The 19,189-nt window shown below is 39.9% G+C and overlaps 2 protein-coding genes across 4 annotated transcripts in view; one reads left to right on the top strand and one right to left on the bottom strand.

The window, feature by feature from the left end:
- Positions 1-635: 635 nt before the first annotated feature.
- Ikzf5 (IKAROS family zinc finger 5) lies at positions 636-17,917 on the bottom strand. 3 transcript variants are annotated; one of them, XM_051193173.1, is made up of 4 exons: positions 17,817-17,917; positions 8,407-8,585; positions 6,334-6,516; positions 636-4,551 (listed from the first exon to the last, which is right to left on the bottom strand). In XM_051193173.1, the coding sequence occupies exons 2-4, from the start codon at positions 8,537-8,539 to the stop codon at positions 3,608-3,610; spliced, it is 1,260 nt and encodes a 419-aa protein (XP_051049130.1). In that variant the 5' UTR covers positions 8,540-8,585; positions 17,817-17,917; the 3' UTR covers positions 636-3,607. The 3 variants fall into 3 exon arrangements, with proteins under 3 accessions (XP_051049130.1, XP_051049133.1, XP_051049131.1); XM_051193176.1 differs by lacking the exon at positions 17,817-17,917 and adding an exon at positions 7,953-8,018 and having other exon boundaries at positions 8,407-8,544; XM_051193174.1 differs by lacking the exon at positions 17,817-17,917 and adding an exon at positions 7,938-8,018 and having other exon boundaries at positions 8,407-8,544.
- Positions 17,918-18,107: 190 nt separating this feature from the next.
- Acadsb (acyl-CoA dehydrogenase short/branched chain) overlaps positions 18,108-19,189 on the top strand; it is a 43,581-nt gene continuing 42,499 nt past the window's right edge. Inside the window, exon 1 of the mRNA XM_051193178.1 lies at positions 18,108-18,196. Coding sequence (XP_051049135.1) covers positions 18,155-18,196 — 42 coding nt within the window. The 5' untranslated portion in view covers positions 18,108-18,154. The remainder of the gene's footprint in view (positions 18,197-19,189) is intronic.

Here is a 19,189-nt window from a genome sequence, read left to right on the forward strand (position 1 = left end):
GATGTGACATAGGTAAGTGCTGTAGAGGCAACTTTCCTCACTGATGTCCCACATACTGCAGGGAACAGCAGGTCAAACGGATTTTTAAGAGGAACATATTAGTTACTGGCACATAACTATGACAAAATAGCTGACAGAAAACCACTTGAAGTAGGAGTGATTTATTTGGGCTCACAGCTGCAGGAGGTATACATCTGGGACAGAGGGCGTGGCCACTCGACTGCTCAAATGACTTTGTGCACAGTGGCAGAAGTCTGTGGCTGTTGTTTCTTACACCATGGACAAGGAAGCAGATTGTAGACCTGAATCAGAGGCAGATAAAACCTTCAAGGCCTACTGTAGTGACCATTTCCACCAAATAGGCACCACACCCTCAAGGTTCTACAAAACCTCCTGAAACAATGGCACCAAATGGGGGCCAAGTGTTCAAACAGAAGGGCACATTTCTCATTCAAACTATGACAATTAGAAATGAGTTTAGATGCATAGCGCTCTTTTGTTGTAAACTCGTAACTCTTTCCATAACGGATTCTAGAAATTCAAACTAGCCACCCATAAAATTCTTTGTATTTTATGTGTCACAAATTACTTTTTAAAAAATCAATTTGATTCTAATTAAAAAAAACCCAAAGGCATAAAAAGTGTTATGTTTTTATTCATATATTACAAAAGCAAAGCATTATTCACAATAGAAACTACATACTAGATATAGTTACTTCAGCATTAAACTGCTTTCTTGATTCCTAAACAATATAATGTACCTTACAACTGTAATGCAAGATTTACACCTTGTGTAGACAACATGTCCCATACATCCAGGCATCAACAAAAACAAGTTCTAGAAAGCATATACCTACCCCCTAAGGCTAACGAAAACATCTTTAGCAGGGAATTTAAAGTTTTCTAATAATTCTTCATTTGATAAATATTTTTACAGAATTTAAAAGAGTTACCTCTGTTTTTTGTTTTTCTTTTAAGTAATATTCCCTTTGTCAAACAATTCTGCAGATGAACAGCAAACTCATTTCTAAAATGAAACAGCACTGGAGCTACCCAATGGAAAAATTTCAAAATAAAAGTCTAGTCTTCACTTGAATGTCAAGAAGTTGTAGCTACACATACATTAGTAAAATCTGGAAATTATTCCGTTAATCTCTTCACAGTTTCTTAAAAAAATATTAGTGGAGATAAATTATCAACTTTAAAAATCTAAACTTATGTTCACTGAACAAAAATAAATTTAGTTTTAGAACATTGCCTGTTAATGGCAAAGTACTATAAATAGTGCATGTTAAACTTTTCTCAACTCATTTCTATAAAACATCTGGTTAAAAATAAAATGAGGAACATATTTAGTATTTAAGGAAAGAATCTAACATCTTTCCTAATACAGAATTTAACTCAGAATATTTAAGCAAAATCCTAAATCTTTAAAAGTACAATTTCAAAAAAGTTTCTAAGGTAGATTTGCTCCAAAATTTTAGTGCATTTATTTGTAGCTTTATGCATCAACACCTTTGGAAGACCAACTGTGCTCTTTATGGTATTAGAAAATTAGGATTTTTCTTTCTGGTTTGTAATTATGAAAAGTCTCTTCCATATGTAAAGTGAAATGTACTTTCAAAACATTCATCTTTAGTTGTTAGGAAAAACAAAATGCACATGTCACTGTTTGGCCCAGTAAAGATGATAAAGGTGGCTTTTCGGTGAGCTCTTACAGGTTGTTTGGCTTGTGAGACTCTTGAGTCTTGCAGTGATGCCCAGCCTGGCAGGGAATTCCTGGGCTCTAGCAATCTCCCTGCCTATGCTTCCCAAGCACCTGGGACCACAGGTGTGCAGCACCACACTGGGCTTCTTCCTCTTTCAGGGAGTTTTCATTGTCTGTTTGGGGATATTGCTTTTAGTTGAATCAAAGGACAACTTGCTTCCTTATGGCAGCTGATAAGCACTACAGTCAGTTATGTATTTGGAAAGTGTTGCTCTAAAACTAACCAGTGAGTGATTTAAGCAACAGACCAAAATCTCTAGAAAGTTATGGTCACAAGAGAAATGTCTTTGGTGCTGTGCTTTAACAGTGCAGTTGGGATGAGCCAAGACTGATTATGCAAGCACAGGCATCCTCTGAATGGCTTTCGAGCTCTGGGAGGGAGGGCACAGATCCATTAACAGGGCACTTGGGGCTTAATGGATAGACACCATTAATATTTCCCTCTTATTCACTGTAAGAGGCCATTTTTGGTTAATAAATGCTTGATAGTATATTTCTTTAAGAAGCCAATTAGGAATATTTTCAAGATATTAACAAAATTAAAAATGAAAATTTTGCAAATTACACAGAAACCAAGAGTGAGTGATAATGTTTTATTGTTTTGCCAGGCTCTCTTCAGAGTAAGCTACCTATTACACAATACAAAAATAACAGCTTCCTATGTAAAATGAACCACTCTAATTATAAACAAATGTCACATTTAAATGTGCTTTGTATTAACTTTCACTCTTTACCCTTTCTCACTATCACTGTCCGTGAAGATGCACAGGAAATACCTTACACGGCCTACTCTGCAGAGGAAAGTAGGGTCTATGTGGGCATGTTCTCATTTTCATAGCTATTTCCTCATTATCACATTTTTCTGGGTTTCTATACCCACCTTTCTTGGAAATTATGGGCAGAGGGCAGAAAAGGAAACTCTGGAGATTGTTTTGAAGCATCTTAAGACAGATTAACTCCACTTCCTCTTTGGTCATCTCAGACTAGGAAGAATAAGATTATCAGTGTGGCTGTCAGTCTTACCTGACACCACTAATTGCTGAATGCAGAATTTAAATCAAAGAGTCAGAATGAAAAAGTCATCTAGCACTCTGGTATATTTACCTGTGACTTGAAGATAATACTTAGAAATATATATAAAAAACAAAAACGAACACATTTAAACTAGACTTTAAATAAAGGGATATCTCCAATATCAAACACAATTTTCAAGTTAGCCCCAAATTTTAATTTCCAGGACTTCAATTTTTACAATTTAAATTTGAAAAGAATTATTTTATATTTCCTTTTGAAGAAAAAGGTTTATTACACTGAAATAACTGTACTGTTTTTGGTTGAAATGAAACTAATTCAACTTACGTGAATGAAAATAGCATTTTAATTAAGAGCAAATCTAAAGGCAGTTTCTCTACAAACACTGAAATGTTGTAAAAGGCTTTATGAGAAGTTTATTGTGCCATCTGGAAATATGGCAGAAAGAATATTTAGCTGTAATGTATATATACTGAAGCATCAAGAATACAGATAACCCTGGGAGTCCTTATGGACAAGTGTAGGAAACAGAAGACCTGGTAAGATTCCTACTGTACTTCAACTCTTACATGTCTAAATGAAAAAGATATCAATGCATCTAATAACTATCTAATGCATAAATAACCCTGACCAGACTTTTATGAAAAGTTAACAAACCCCTTTTCACTACCAAATTACTATTTTATGAATAGAATGTATAAATTTTAAATTAGCAGATACCTTATTAGGGATGATCAAAACTAAAGACCAAACTATAAGACACCCCCCCCAAAAGGCCAAACCAAGTGAGGACAATGTTGATTGTGTTTAGTGCTGGTTATGTTGCCCTCTTGCAAAATGACAGGCAAAATCATACTTGTTTTTACATTTGCATCCACATATATTACACTGAAAAGGATTTTCATACCCATGACATCCCATGTGAATAGTGTAAAGGATATTGTCTGCAAAGTACATATCACAGTGCTGGCAGTGGTGTAGAAGCTGAGGATCCTGAACCGGCAGGGTTGGAGCTGGAGTGCTTGGCTGGCTGTTTCCTATGCTGGGGGTACTGGTGTGGGCACTTGGTTCGCTGCTCGGCCCTGCCACTGGACTATAGTTCCTCTGACTATGCGATGGCCGAGGTTCTGGGCTTGTGGGAGAGGAGCTCTGAGGAATACTTGCTGACACAGCAGAGACTACTGCTTGGGCAGAGGGCTGCTGAATCATGAAAGGCTTTTCATCAGGGCAGGGAACTACATCAGGCGAGGCAGGGTTTTGGTTTTCTGGTGGCAAGCTGGACAGCTGTCCTGCTAAAGTAGAGAGCTGATTCAAAGGGTTGTCAACCATGAGTTCTTGTGGGTCCCGTGGCAGGCCACCAGTTGGTGTAGTTTTTGCCATAGTTTCATAGGAGTCAGTCTGAATATTTGGGATTTCGTGGGTAAAATCATTAAGGTAGTCTGGTTTCTGGACCACCATCGAAGGTGGACTTAAGTTGATTAGTGCTCTTCTGCTATACCCCAGATTGCTTGTTTTCTTTTGTAAAACCCCCCACATTTTCTTACTGCTTAAGGAAGACCTGGTACCTTTAATTGGTACCATTTTATGTTTGCGCCTTCGATGGTGGGACAGGTTACTTCGGTCACTGCAGCGGAAGGAACACAATTCACATTTGTATGGTTTTTCCCCAGTATGAGAACGCATATGGGCTTCCAGATGGCGCTCATAAGCAGATGCAAATGGACATAAATGACACCTGTGAGGTTTCTCACCTGTTTAAGAGAAAAATAGGAGAAACTGCAAGAGTAGCTCATTTATAGGACTTTTTATGTTTCTCCACTGGATGTGGAATTGATATTAAAAATAAAATGCTTTTCGGAAATTCATAATTGTATAATAGGTTAGTAAAACCTGTAAAGAAACCTAAGAACTGAAATAAAGCTTAAGAATTCATTAGCAACAACTTGTGGCATATAGATTCTATTTAGTATGAAAACTATTACAGTTTCAGCTGGCACTTGGAAAAAAAATATTCCTCACATAATAAAGATTTTATCAACAGTATGTTTCCAAGTACAGGTTCACAGATCTGTGCATAAATACTTTTTTACCTCAAAGAGGGGGGAAAAAAAAAAAAACACACAAGCAACTCAGCTCTTAAAAGAAGTCTTCATATTAACTTATATGAGTTATGGGACATACCCTTTAGAACTGCCAAGGCTCCTCCTCCAGTCTCCTACTCTTCTAGTTCAGAAGGACTGTGGTGGTTTGAATGTAACTGGCCTCCATAATCTTATAGGGAGTGGCACCATTAGGAGGTGTGACTTTGTTGGAGTAGGTGTGTAGGTGTGGCCTTGCTGGAAGAAGTGTGTCACTGTGTGGGTAGGCTCTGGGGTCTCTGTGGGCTCAAGATACCAACCAGTGTCATAGCCCAGTTCTTGTTGCCTTCTGATCAAGCCATAGCCAGCATTGCGTCTATCTGCATGCCACCATGCTCCCTGCCATGAAAACTGTAAGCGAGCCACCTCAATTTAAATGTTTTCCTTGTTAAGAGTTGCTGTGGTCATGGTGTCTTTTCACAGCAATTGAAACCCTAAGACAGAAGTGATGTATTGGCTGGTTTTGTGTCAATGTTACACAAACTAGAGTCATCAGAGAGGAAGGAGCCTTAGTAGAGGAAATGTCTCCAGAAGATCCAGGTATGTAAGGCATTTTCTCAATTAGTGGTCAATGGGAGAAGGCCCAGCCCATGGTGAGTAGTGCCATCCCTGGGCTGGTGGTCCTTGGTTTCTATAAGAAAGCAGGGTGAGCAAGCCAGGGGAAGCAAGCACCCCTCCATGGCCTCTGCATCAGCTCCTGCCTCTAGGATCCTGCTCTGAGATCCTGTCCTGAGTTCCTTCAGTGATGAACAGCAATGCTGAAGTGGAATGTGGTAGGTGCCCTGTCCTTGTCAGATGACTCAGTCTCACATTCTAAATGACAGTTTTACGTATTTGGAGAGTTTGGGCCTCAAATAAAATTGGTCCCTGCTAGCTATGGGGGTACAAAGATGGCCTTTGGATGTCCTCAGGAAGCTTTCCAGGCTACCATGATGTGATAAAGAAGCACAGACTGCTAGCAAGCACACAGGAGAAACACCTGGGCTTGGGTGAGGGCAAGACATAGGAAGATTTCTTAAAGGGGCAGCTAGAGAGACATGAGTTTAGCAAGTACACTCTGCAAATGTATAGAAACCTTTCTCTTTTTCTAAAAGTTAAACATTGTGAAGAAAAAGACAAAACTTGACCTTATAGTAATAACCTCCCCAACCTGAGAGCAAGAAGACAATAAAAGATTATGTAAATTAAGCAGGATGATGGGTAAGAGGATCAAGCTCTCCAAGGAGCCTATTGGCAGTATTTGTTTCCTTCTGGCCACTTTTTTTGTAAAAAAAAAAAAAAAAAAAAAAAAAAAAAAAAGTTAGTACCCAATAAACTTTCATCAGCCTTGTTTTGAACAATCAGAACCCTGTGGACTTGTATGCCATTGTCCTTCTCCAGGTGTTTCTCCATTACCTGTGTGGATCCTGATATGCTCAATGAGCCGGGCCGTTCCTTTGCTGGCATAGTTGCAGTACCGACACTTGAGCTTCCCATCAAAGGTCCTTTCAAACCCGTCTACTAACATTCCTGAGTTTTCATCCAAGGAAACTTCAACAGATGGGTGATCCAGTCCATTTTGATCACCATCTGTTCCAGCTATAAACAAAAACAAAAGAAATCATGCACCTCAGAATCAACTCAATTCACCATTTCGACTCAGGTGGTTGCCCATCTTCCACAAAATGATAGCTTCCTTCCCAAAGAAGGAAAACAATTCAGACTTCTTGAACTGGGACAGATTTTATACAAACGTAGAATTATATTCTAAGAACCTTTAAAGAGGATCTCCAATTACTTACAAATAAATTTTACCAGTTCTCAACATACTTTTGAAGAGAGCAGGTAAGACAGAGAAGAATGAGGTGACCCCTGACCTGAAAGTCAGGTGTCTCTGACCAGACCTGAAAGTCTCAGGTGTCTATGGTACTGGCTATAACCATTTTGATCAGCAGTTGTTACAGTTCCAAAACACTAACTCAATTTCTTTTGGTCTAAAAACGATGACTGGATACCATGTTCTAGTCATCTGTGGTCTAGATTCTGGGTTACATTTAGGATCTTAAAATTCTAACTAGGTACATAAAGGAAAACAAGGTCCGGGACAGCTCTGAATGTAAGGACTATACTAAGAATTTCAGAACTAAAATGTTTGAGTGTTTGCTTTTCATCTGAACAGAATAGGAACAACACATGTTGGATGCTACACCTGGCTTCTTGAATCCCCATCCTGGAATCTGTTCAAATTAGTATTAAGTCCCCTTCTTCATGGGAACAAGACTTTGGCTCGATGCCAGGAGGCATAGTCCTCACATGCTCAGTTCAAACCCAATTCCTTTTCTTCTACCTTCCACCAGAAATAATTTTTCTGGGATGGGAAAGTCCAGCAAATTGGTTCAAAAGTAACCAACTGGAGAGTTCAGGCTTGTGGTCTTCCTTTCTCCCCACTGCTTTCCTGAGACGCTGATGCTCACATTTTGATGTGTGCATCAATTACTGCAGGGGAAGGGGAGAAAAGGGGGTCGATACCTGATCACTGCTGCCAGTCCCTGCATCTTCATGACTTACAAGATCTAGGTCAGAGGCCAGCAAATGTTTTCTATAGGACTGAGATAGTAAATACTTAAAGCCAGATGGCCTTTGTCTCTCACAACACCCAACTCTGCTGCTGTGCCATGAAAGCAGCTATAGAAAGTAAGCAAGCTGGGATGAATACAGCTCATTGTATAGAACTTGCCTAATGTATGCAATAGATGTTAATCCCCAGCAGTACAAACAAGTTAGAAATATGAAAAGAAGTGAGCATATATGTGTCCCAATAAAATTTTATGAACAATGAAAATTGAATTTCATATAATTCTCATGTGTTATTCTTTTTTCAATCATTGCAGATCATACAAAACAATTTTCAGACTGTAAGCCATAGGAAAGCAGTTATATGAGGGCCATGGGTGGTACTCTGCTGACCCTGAACTAGGTTAAGAGCAGTGCATGTGATCCACAAACTAGATAAACTTTACCTCTAGCAGGCTCACCAAATGTTTGCGTCCTCTAGTTTAGTTTCTCTTCTTGAATGGGTAAATGTGGACAGCCTTCTTTCACTTAAAGAGAAAAAAAAAAAAAAAAAAAAAAACCCTAGTTGGGGCTCACTCAGGTTCTAACCCACATTACTTGATGGGCAAATTTTCTGTGAACAAATTCTCTGGGTTCTTTGAAACTATTGTCAACTAACAGAACATGATGGACAGACAAGGGATTTAGAAGCCCTAACCTTCAACAAGATTATAACAGTTCTCTAGACTACATTAAATCATTGTCCCATAGCAAAAATCTGCATGTTAAAATAAGGGAGAAAACGCCTCTTTGTGTTTTTCTAGAGAAAGAAAAGAATGCTCCCCATTAGTGGATAGATGCCCATGAATGAAGAGCTATGCACAAACAATGACACATTAACAAATGTGAGCTTTGATAGTATTAAAATAAGTCTACCTCCCTGAAGAGTCTCTGCTTCCTTGTCTCCACTAACTGATCCTGAAATCATGTTCACATGATGCGTCTGCTGTGTCAGGTACTCCTGGAAATCTTTCACAAAGTCCAAAGGCTCTGGTTTCTTTTCACCCATCTTGACACTTTTTCTTTCTTTCTTTTAAGTTGAAAATTTGTTATATCTAGGGAACAAGGAAACAGAGAACCCAGAAATAAATTTACACTACTTAAGAAGAATACAGCACAAAATAAAACAATATTGGCAAAAAATATTTTGTATAAGACACTGTTGCACAAAGCAACACAAAAATAAAAGCTGTTTTTCAATACTTTATAATCTATCTAGATACCTGAAGACATACAAAACAGTAAGAAACAAATTATCAAGACAGAAAACACACACACACACACCAGTCAAATATTGACAATTACCCAAATGACCCCCAATAGCACCACATGTAAACTAGTTGCAGCATGTTCACACAATAGGCTACAGCTGTGAAAATAAGCAAACTTCAGTTACATGCAGCATCACAGGTGTAACCATTAGTACATGACCTACAGAATAAAACGAGTGTCCAGAGACGGAAATAAGGAGACTGTAGCCCTTGCTGGCTAGGACAGACAGAGCCTAGTACTGGAAGTGTCATAAGAGGATTTTCTGTGTTGCTGGCTGCCTTCCATTTCTTCATATGGATGCTGAATTCATGACCTATGCACTCATGCAATCCAATAGGACAAGCTTGAAGAATTACAAGCTTTTCTATATACATGTTAACTTTCAAGAAAAAGCAATAGAGAACTGAGTAATCTTTTCATACCATTAGAGATGAAAAAGTACTCATCAAATCATTTTAGTTTAAAAAAAAAAAAATCCCAGAAACCTGTCTACAAATTTGGGTTAGTTATAGAGGAATTGAAAGTGTATGTAGGTTCCGCTTTAACAATGTCAAATAATTTTTCAGCCATTATACTGATTTATTCTTCTACCAGTCCTACAAGCAGTGAGTAAGAGCAGTTGATATACACTCTCACCAGCAGTTGGCCTTTTCATTATGACCATTCTGGAAGGTATGTGGCACTATCACACTAGTTCTGTTTTATAGTCATTGATGAAATTGTACAAGTGGCTACTCATATTCTTTTGAGTATTATCTGTTAATTTTCCCACAGATGATATATCATTTCAAAACAAGAATTCACACACACACACACACACACACACACACACACACACACACACACACACACGTTTTTTCAAGACAGTGTCTCTGTGTAATCCTGGCTGTTCTGGAACTCACTCTGTAGATCAGGCTGGCCTCAAACTCACAGAGATATCCACCTGCCGCTGTCTCCCCAAATGCTAGGATTAAAGGCATGTGCCATCAAGGCCTGACTTCAAGACTTCTTCTGAAAGCAAGTGGCAGTATAACTCATATAAATTACAACAGTACCAACACTAAATAATAATCAAAAGAAAATGAGACTGCACCAAACAGAGCTCATTTGGATAACATTTTCACCCACCCACATTTTAAATTAAAGATTAACTTACAAAATATAGTCATTGGGATATTTGAATACCAGAAGTGTATTAGTCTTTGTCTCTAAGTCTTGTGCTGAACATTTTAAGACATTTTTAATTGAAAATAGGTATTTTTATACAAATATATTCTATTACAGTTTTCTCTCTCTCAATTCAACTCCCCACCCATACAAATCACACCCTATCTTTCTCTCTCTCTTTAGAATACAAACAGGCATCTAAAAAATAGTAAAATAAGATAAAATAAAAACAGAAGGGCCAAAGAAAAAGCACATATAGATGTAGAGACACACATGTTCATACATACAGAAATCCCTTAAAGATACAACACCAGAAGCCATAATATATACTCAAAAGACCTGTAAGGAAAAAATAAATTAACTAATTAATAAATAAAAATAAAGCCTAGACAAAACATGAGACAAGGAACCTCCAAAAACTTTGAGTTCATTTTGTATTGGCAATCTCCTGGGCACAGGGTCTGCCCTTATAAGTGGCTTGTATACCCACTGAGACTCTGTTGGAGAAAGATTTTCTTTTGTGTTATCAACTGGAGATAGCTTTTGGGTTAGGGTCTTGTGTCCAGTTCTTCTCTCAGTGCTAGGACCCCATCTGGCTTTGATCCGTGCACTCAAGTCTATTTTATTTTATATTTTTTTCTAATTAAAATATAACTACATCATTTTCCCCATTCCCTTCTCTCTCTCCAACTCCTCTCATTTCCTCAAGTCCATTTAGTGTTGCTTATATGTATATAATTTCAGAGCTCACAATTTGGTATTGGATAACCAATTAGGGGGCCCATCCCTAAGGAAGACTAATTCTCCCTTTCTTGGTAGTAATTAGTTATCTGCAGTTTTTTGTCTAGGGAGAGGTCCCATGAGACTCACCCCTTCACATTAACATGTGGATTGGTGTTGGTACTGTCACTGTTCGGGTCTTGTTTAGACAGCCATGTTGTTGAGATATCATGGGTGTAGCTTCCCTTTCATTTCTAGGAGATATAATTTCACAGTACATTTCCTGATTCATTGACTCTTATGATCTTTCTGGCCCTTCTTCTATAATGTTCCCTGAGTTTTGGTTGCAGGAATTGTGTTGCAGATGTATCTTGTAGGGCTAGGCACCCCATGATCACTTGTTTTCTGCATTTTGAGCACTCTGGTATTCTGTAATAGTCTCAATCAGTTGCAAGAGAAACTTCTCTGATGAGAAGAGGAACACTTACCTCTGGGTATAAGAATGAGTATTTAGAATGCCATTAGGGAATTATGCTGCTTTATTAAAGTGGTGATGGTAGCTTCTCTTCTAAGACCCATGACACCACTACCCCCATGTAGTTGGGTAGGTTTCCAATACCAGGCATGATTTCCTTCCTGTTGAGTGGGCCTTAAGTCCAATTAGATGGCTGCTGGTTACTGCCAAAAAATAACTGCCACTATTGCATCTATAGGGAAATCATGCCATGTTGGCCATTGTTGTGGTTTATGAATAAGATCCAGGCCTTGCTTACCTGTAATTCAGCACTCAGAGGAGGTTGAGGCAGGAGGATCATTGCAAGGCCAGTCTCCACTACATAATGAATTTGAGGACCCTGTCTCAAAAACTTTAAAAAAAACTGAATTTATTTTAAAAAGTAAAATAAGACATGAGAGTAAAGGGGGACCATTAGGAATACAGAAGTAGAAAAGAGAGGCAAAGCAAACAAAAGGGGGGGAGTAACAGAAGGGTGAAAAATGATCAAAGCATATCATATGCATGTATAGGAATGTCATCATTAAGACTCCCCCTTTTTAAACAATAACTTTTTTTTAAAGATTTATATATTATGGATACAGTGTTCTGTCTGCATGTATGCCTGTGGGCCAGAAGAAGACACCAGATATCATTACAGATGGCTGTGAGCCACCATGTGGTTGCTGAGAATTGAACTCAGAACCTCTGGAAGAGCAGCCAGTCCTAACCACTGAGCTATCTCTCCAATCCCAAGTAAGACCCCTTTTACAATTAAGATATACTAATATTAAATGAATCATGTCCAAGATAGATTTTTAAATTATAAAGCCTATGGGCCTCTTATAATTGTCTGTGTTCTATTTATAAAAGCTATAAATAGGGCTGAAGAGATGGCCCAGACAGTAATATGGCATGTAAGTATTAGGATCTGTTCAAATCTCTAGCATCCTCAGAAAAGGGCCAGCATGTCAGAAGGCACCTGTAACACTCAGCACTGGGGAGATAGGGAGAGATAGAAGAATACCTGATGTCAGCTTGTAGTCTCCACATACATGCACATGTGCATCTGCGCATAATACATGCATATATACATATATGCATATATATATACACACACATACAAAAACTATACAAAAAGCTATAAGAAAAAAATCTGTTTTTATATCACAATTCAGAATTTCTTCTTGCCCATCAATTCATATGCAAAGTGATACGTTTTAACCAAAAAATAAATGTACTTTAGTAGGCTTCAATAAGCAAGACAAATTTTACAGAATCTTGATTAGAAAGCTTAGCAATGCTGCGGTTCAACATGTAACAATGCAACAAAAACAAGATTTGCCATAGCAAGCAGAAGAAAATTGTATTTTTATACACCCAACTTTAGTTTAAGGACAGCAATGAGCCCAATTATAGAGCATGGCTGACATATTTTGACAGTCTTAGTTATTCAATTATTCACATTGTCACATTACAAATTTCACTGTGTTCTCTGTCACAAATTATATGCTGCTATCAATTATGCATGATGGGTTAAAGAAAAAAAAATGCAATGAGATAACTGAAAATGTTCCAAACATGAAGACCAGCTTTTGAATTAGAGATTCAAACATTCTTATATGGTTTAATCTACACAACTGTCCAAGATTTAAAAACTAAGTGTATGCCGGGCAGCGGTGACACACAGCTTTAATCCCAGAACCCAGGAGGTAGAGGCAGGCAGATCTCTGAGATTGAGACCAGTTTGGTCTACAGAGTGAGTTTCAGGACAGCACAGCCAGGGCTACACAGAGAAACCCTGATTCCAAAAACCCAAATCAGAACCAAACCAGACAAAAAAACCCTAAGTGTCTTTGCATTCCTGGGCACCTTTGTATCCATCAGACCTGTATCATCTATATCACATATATCTGTGAGCAGTAGGAATGACAAGCTAGCTACTTACAGAGCAATGAAACAGACTCATGTAAATGCTAGGTGCCTAAATCTAAGTGGAGTCTGGCTCAAACTCCAGCTTCTTTCATCTCAGGTCAATACCTCTACGCAATATATATGAAAACAATAATTCAAAAGCTAAAAAATACTCCCTGCTATAAAGAGAAAATATGGGTTTGCTATCCAAACCATCCAGACAAAAACAAGAACAACTCCTGAGGATTCTGTTCAGTACTGACAAATTTTAAAACCTCTACAAACATAATGTAAATGATATATACATGGAGTCAACCAACTGTGAATGAAAACCATTTAAAATTTTAAAAAGTGCATCCTGAACAATTTAGACTCATTTTCCTTGGTGTCCCCCAAACAATGCACAATCAGAACAACTTACATTGTATATAGTATAGACAATCTGGGGACTACATAAAGAGAATGCTAGCCTGTGCCTATAATTCCAGCACTCAGTGGCCAATGTAAGTTCAAGACCAGTCTGAGCAACACATAAAAATCCCATGTAAAAAAAGAAAAAAAAAATGTTTATGGAAGAATGTGTAATAGGTTACATACAAATCTTATTGCATTTTATGTAAAAGGTTGAACACCCTCAGATTTTAGTATCTACAAGGGGTCCTACAATCTCTCAAACTGCTATCATTCTAACTGGCTGTGAACTTGACACCTTGGACTTTTTAATTAAGAAATTACTCAGATTTTCAATGTAAAATGTCATCAGAAAAACATATTTAAGCATATCTTAATATTATTATAGATTCTGATGCTGTATTCTAAGCCAGATCTACTCTCTGCTAACTGATATTGCTCCAAATGAAATCCTAACCTCCAATATGACAACTGTTGTAAGGGCAGAGTTGTCAGAATAGGATTATGAGAACTGTAGTTAATTCCTTCTCTGTTTCTGCACTATGAGTATATAACCAGAAATCAGATCCTGTATCTGCTAGCACCTCCAACTCAAACTTACCAGCCCCCAACCTGAACAAAAGCTTGTTTAAACCACCTAACCTGTGCTGGGTGGTTTTTGTCAACCTGACACAAATCCAGGCATATCCAAACAGAGACTTTTTTTTCCCCTCTGAACGGGATCTCAATAGAGTAGTTTTGGCTGGCCTGGAACTAACTATGTACACCAGGCTGGCCTTCAACTTACAGAGATCCCCTTGTCCCTGCCTCTCCTGAATGCTGGAATTAAAAGCTTGTGCCACCACAATGCCTAAAAGAGGAATCTTACTTGAGAAAATGCTTCTGTAAAATTGCCTGTAGGCAAACCTGTGAGCAGGCTATTGACTTGATTAATGATTGATGTGGCAGGGCCCAGTTCACTGTGGGAGGTCCATCCCCAGGCAGGTGGTCCTGGATTATACAAAAAGCAGTCTGAACAAGCAAAGAGAAGCAATCTAGTAAGCATGAAGGAAAAGCCATGACTTCTGCACAATTCCTGCCCTACTTCAGTTCCTGCCATGACATTCTTCAGTGATGGACTGTTACAGGGAAGGACAGGATAAAGTAAACCCTATCTTCCCTGAATTACTTTAGTCGTGATGGTTTGTTAGTTTGAGGCAGGGTCTTTCTACACCATCCTGGCTGTCCTAGAACTTGCTATGTACACCATGCTGGCCTCAAATTCAGAGATCCACCTGCCTCTACCTCCCCAGTGCTGGGATTAAAAATGTGCACCACCATACCCAGCTAGTCATCATGTTTTAAGACATAGTTTATGCAATTTGTTATAACAGAGTGATCTAAGATAGGCCTATTTCATCAAGTAAAGAGAATAACTTCCAATTTATAAGACAGAGATTGCTCAAGCTAATAAAGGAAAAAATAACTAAGAATTAATATTCCATATATCCCATATGTGTATGTATACATATATACAAACACCTTTTAATCAGGAGCTAATTATTTAAGAGGTGTTAAGATAAAAAGAGGAAAATACCCCCAACTGTGAAACGGGTAATATAAAAATCAAATGGTCTTCTTTCCTATGCCACCATGAGACACAGGTCCAATGTGGTTTCTCACTCTGTTTTCTCACAGAACTTCCAGAATCAAGCAATTCCTGGCCAAGAAACAAAAATAAAATCGTTCTATTCCCCAATGAATTCAGATGAAAACTGACAACAAACCCCGTACAACACCAAGACACTGGAGGAGAATGAGGCAGGATCTACAAGGATTTGCACACAATGTCATGACTGAGGGTTTGCTGAATCACAGCCATCTATCAATCCTACCAGATGGAACTGAATGGACATTTTTTTAACCTCTGAAGATTTGGTCATGTTTAAATTGGGGTTTGATTTGCTTTTATCTGTTCCACATGAGCCAACTGGTCTGTTCAGCAATAAAATATATAGAACCTTTCAAAAAAATCAAAGAGACAAGAGAGATGACTCATAGTTAAGAGCACTGGCAGCTCTTGCAAAGGACATGAGTTCAATTCCCAACACACACATGGAGGCTTATAAACATCTCTAACTTGAGTTCCAGGGGATATGATGCCCTCTTCAGACCTTTGTGTGCACCATGCACACACATGATGCAGACATAAGTGTAGACAAAAGAACCATACACATGAAATAAAATAAAAACAAATTTAAATAAAAAAAACCCCTTTAATATGCCCTCCTCACTGACTGCGGAAGAACTGGAAGAGCTTCATTAGGGAGTATACGGTATATCTCATTTACCTGGCATTTTAAAAACGGAATTGTTTAAACTGAAAGATTACTATCCATAAGGAAGAATACTTAGCCCTAACTTTTTTGATATCTTAAAAACAGATGTTAAGCAGACCTATATAGTTGTTTGTAGTTCAACAGCTATGTCTACTTCTATAACATATTGATATGGTCACAGAAAGACTTCATCTCCAAGAGAATGTACATTAGTGAAAAAGGCTGACAAAGGAGAAGTTGGTTCATCCAGAGTAATGCAGGCCTTCAAAAACCATCAGACTACAATTCGTGAGTTCCTAACTTACTGCTCAGACTGAAGGCACAAACACTGTGATGAGGCTCGTCTGAGAAATAGAAAACATAATATAAAAAAGTAAAACAGAAACAGAACCACATCAGAAGAAATCCAAAAGAAGAAATTATACAATCTAACCTTTTCACCCCAAAATACTTTCACCCTTTCTTTCCACTGCAGCACTGACAAACCGTCCAGTAACTGAAATTTACTCTGGAGACACACCAAAGGATTCCAAAATGTCACGGAGGGAATATCAACTAAAATTCAAAAACCTCAAGAAGTCTGCAAAGGCACACAAGTCAAAACTTTACTAGTAACTACAGCTTTAATAAACCAATAAGACAACAACTTGTTTGCCATTATCACTAACAAGAAAAAAAAATTAACTCCCCCCCAAAAAAACAATAGCAAAGCATGGTGATCCACAATTAAAATGTAGTCACTTGTGTTGCTATCATTTTGCCACTGGTGATTTTACTTTTAACAAAAATTTAAATGAAATTCCACATTTAATATATTGATTTCCATTATTCACAGTATACATCCAGAGATGTTAGGCTTAGTATTGCTGAATAAGTATAGTTGCATTAAAAAGTACATTACCCCTATACTAGGGAAATACTTGTAACAACCACCAGAGCTCAACAGAGGCAGATCTGATCCCCATCTTCATTATCTCTTTTAAAGTACAACAGTTACGGTTTCCCAGGAAACACCAGACCATTACAGAAAAAGAACATCAAATATGTCAGTTCACTACAAGGACCTTCCAAGAAAACATTCATCCTCAGCCCTGCTGAAGACAACATAAACTCAAGACAAAATTTTAAAGTAGTACAGATATTTTAAACAATTGTTTTCATTTTGTGTCTTCTAAATGTAATTTCCCTGGATCTCACAATATTAAGAAGTCTCCATGTCTTCTCTCACTTGTCACTCCTCTGTCCGGTTCCGACCAGCACATAAAGGGGTCATTAAATGAGCCATGCGGTTACTGGCAGACACAACCGACTACACTTTGGATCCAGTTAGACATAGAGCACGTTGATGCTCCGCTGAGGAGCTACGCTGAGCACCCACGATCATTCGGGACAGTCTATTAGGGACGTGAACCCTGAATGAATCCGAAGAGCTCTTTGCTGTAACATCCTTCCCAACCTCATCTGTTCCCAATACTGGAAGGTACACGCAGTAGAAACCAGTCCTGGAAGAGAAAACTCGAGGGTTTAGAAACTCCTTCTCAACAGCCCGGGACAGGCGTCGGACGGACACCCTCTCCAAGGTTCCCAATACCTGGGATTGCTGGGGTCGACTCCTGACTTTAGCACCCGAGAACAAGACACACAGGGGCACCCCCTCCCTCACACACGCACACACACACCGATCGCCACCCATCAAAGCAGGAGGCAGCTCCCCACCCTGAGCCTCCGAGCTCCCGCCCGACGGCGCCGACTCGCGAGCCGATCCCTCCGGGCGGCGGACCCAGTCACCGACCTACATGCTCGACCCAAGAATGCCCTGGGCCACCACGCCGCTAGCCCCCGGGGCGCGCACGACCCCTCCGCTATGGACAAGGCTACGGTGGTGGTGGTAGCCGGCCCGCGATGAACCCGGCACTTTACCTTCCGCCATCCAGTCAATGTGCCCTGCTTAACCGTGGCGCCGCTGTACAAGCTGACATCCCGTTACTCACCTCCTGACAACTGCACCGTGGAATCAGCACGACCTTTTCCGCCGCCGCCACTGCTTCAGCGTTCGCCAGCGTCGCAGCTGCGACCGCCATGTTTGTTGTGTCTCCTTTCCCTCCCCGCCACCCGCCTTGCCCAAGTCTCGCGTGAGCGAGCTGTAGGGAGCAATTGGAGAGAGCTTATGTCTCTACTGGGGTTCCGTAGGCGGGGGTGGGCGGGGACTCTAGGGGGTGTGTGAGGGGCGGGTGAGCAGGAGTGGGCGGGGCCAGTCCTCCTCCTCCCCCCCCACCCCCCGAGGGTGTCTGGCACTGAGGTTCAGCGGGTGGCTCTGCCTGAGTCAAGGATGGCTGTCTCTGCGCTCCAGCTGCGGCGTGCCGGAGGGCTGGTAAGTGGGTTCGAAACGACCGCCTCGGGAGGTTCGGGGCAGCACAGATCTCTGGCGACATCACCTTCTGCTAATGGTCTGGAGAAGCTCTAGGCCTGGAGACGGTCTCCTCAGACCTTTCACTGGCGGGACACCGCCATCTAGGTTTCCTTCAGAATAGGTCCCAGCTTGCTTCAGCTTCTTTGGGTAGGGCTGGTGCGGCAGCTAGTGGGAAGAAGGAAGGGGCTGGTCTAGAAGCTTCGGTGGAACAAACACGGCTGAAATCGGAGGACCGCCTCTGCAAGATGCACTTTGCTAAGACCATTACTTCTCAATCAAGGGTCCTTGGAAGCATTTTGCAGAAATGTCACCTCCTCATGTCACATTTCCTCGATGATTATCACATTTTTAAAAAAATGATTAAAATCTAGCCTTAGAATCGAGTCACCCTCTTCCTTTCTGCAACCCAGCTGGAAAAACTGAAGGGAACTCATATTCCTGGAACTTGCCGTTCGGGAAAAGAATTTCTTAGGCTTTATCTCAGCGGCTCACTTGGAGGGAGTGTGGGGAACATAAGAATCCATTCTAGTGCCCTTCCTCAAACTTGACCTGAGGCCAGGCTCTTTTCCCACCTGTATCTCTGGCCTCCCGTAGCTGCCTTTGACTTTCTGATCTTGTGACTGGACAGACATACAGCACAGTGCAGAAGACAGACTGTATTACAGAATAACAGACAGACAAGAAAGACTCAGATCCCATTATCTGGGGACTAGAAATCAAAATCCTGCAGTATTCATTCCTGGTTTTTCTCAAGCTACTATTGAGGGGAAGGGCTCATCTTCAGTGACCTTAAAACTTGCCAAAAATCTGATCATCTAATGTTTGTGTTTATATACAGTCTCCATATCCACACAAACTGTTGACTCATTCAAAGTTTTTGCAGGATCAGCATTGCCACACTTAACTTTTCTGCTCTGTTCAGTCCCTTGGCCTCCCACGGCATGCTTTCCAGAC

The sequence above is a fragment of the Phodopus roborovskii genome, unplaced genomic scaffold (assembly GCF_943737965.1).
Source record: "Phodopus roborovskii unplaced genomic scaffold, PHOROB, whole genome shotgun sequence".
Classification (NCBI taxonomy): Eukaryota; Metazoa; Chordata; class Mammalia; order Rodentia; family Cricetidae; genus Phodopus; species Phodopus roborovskii.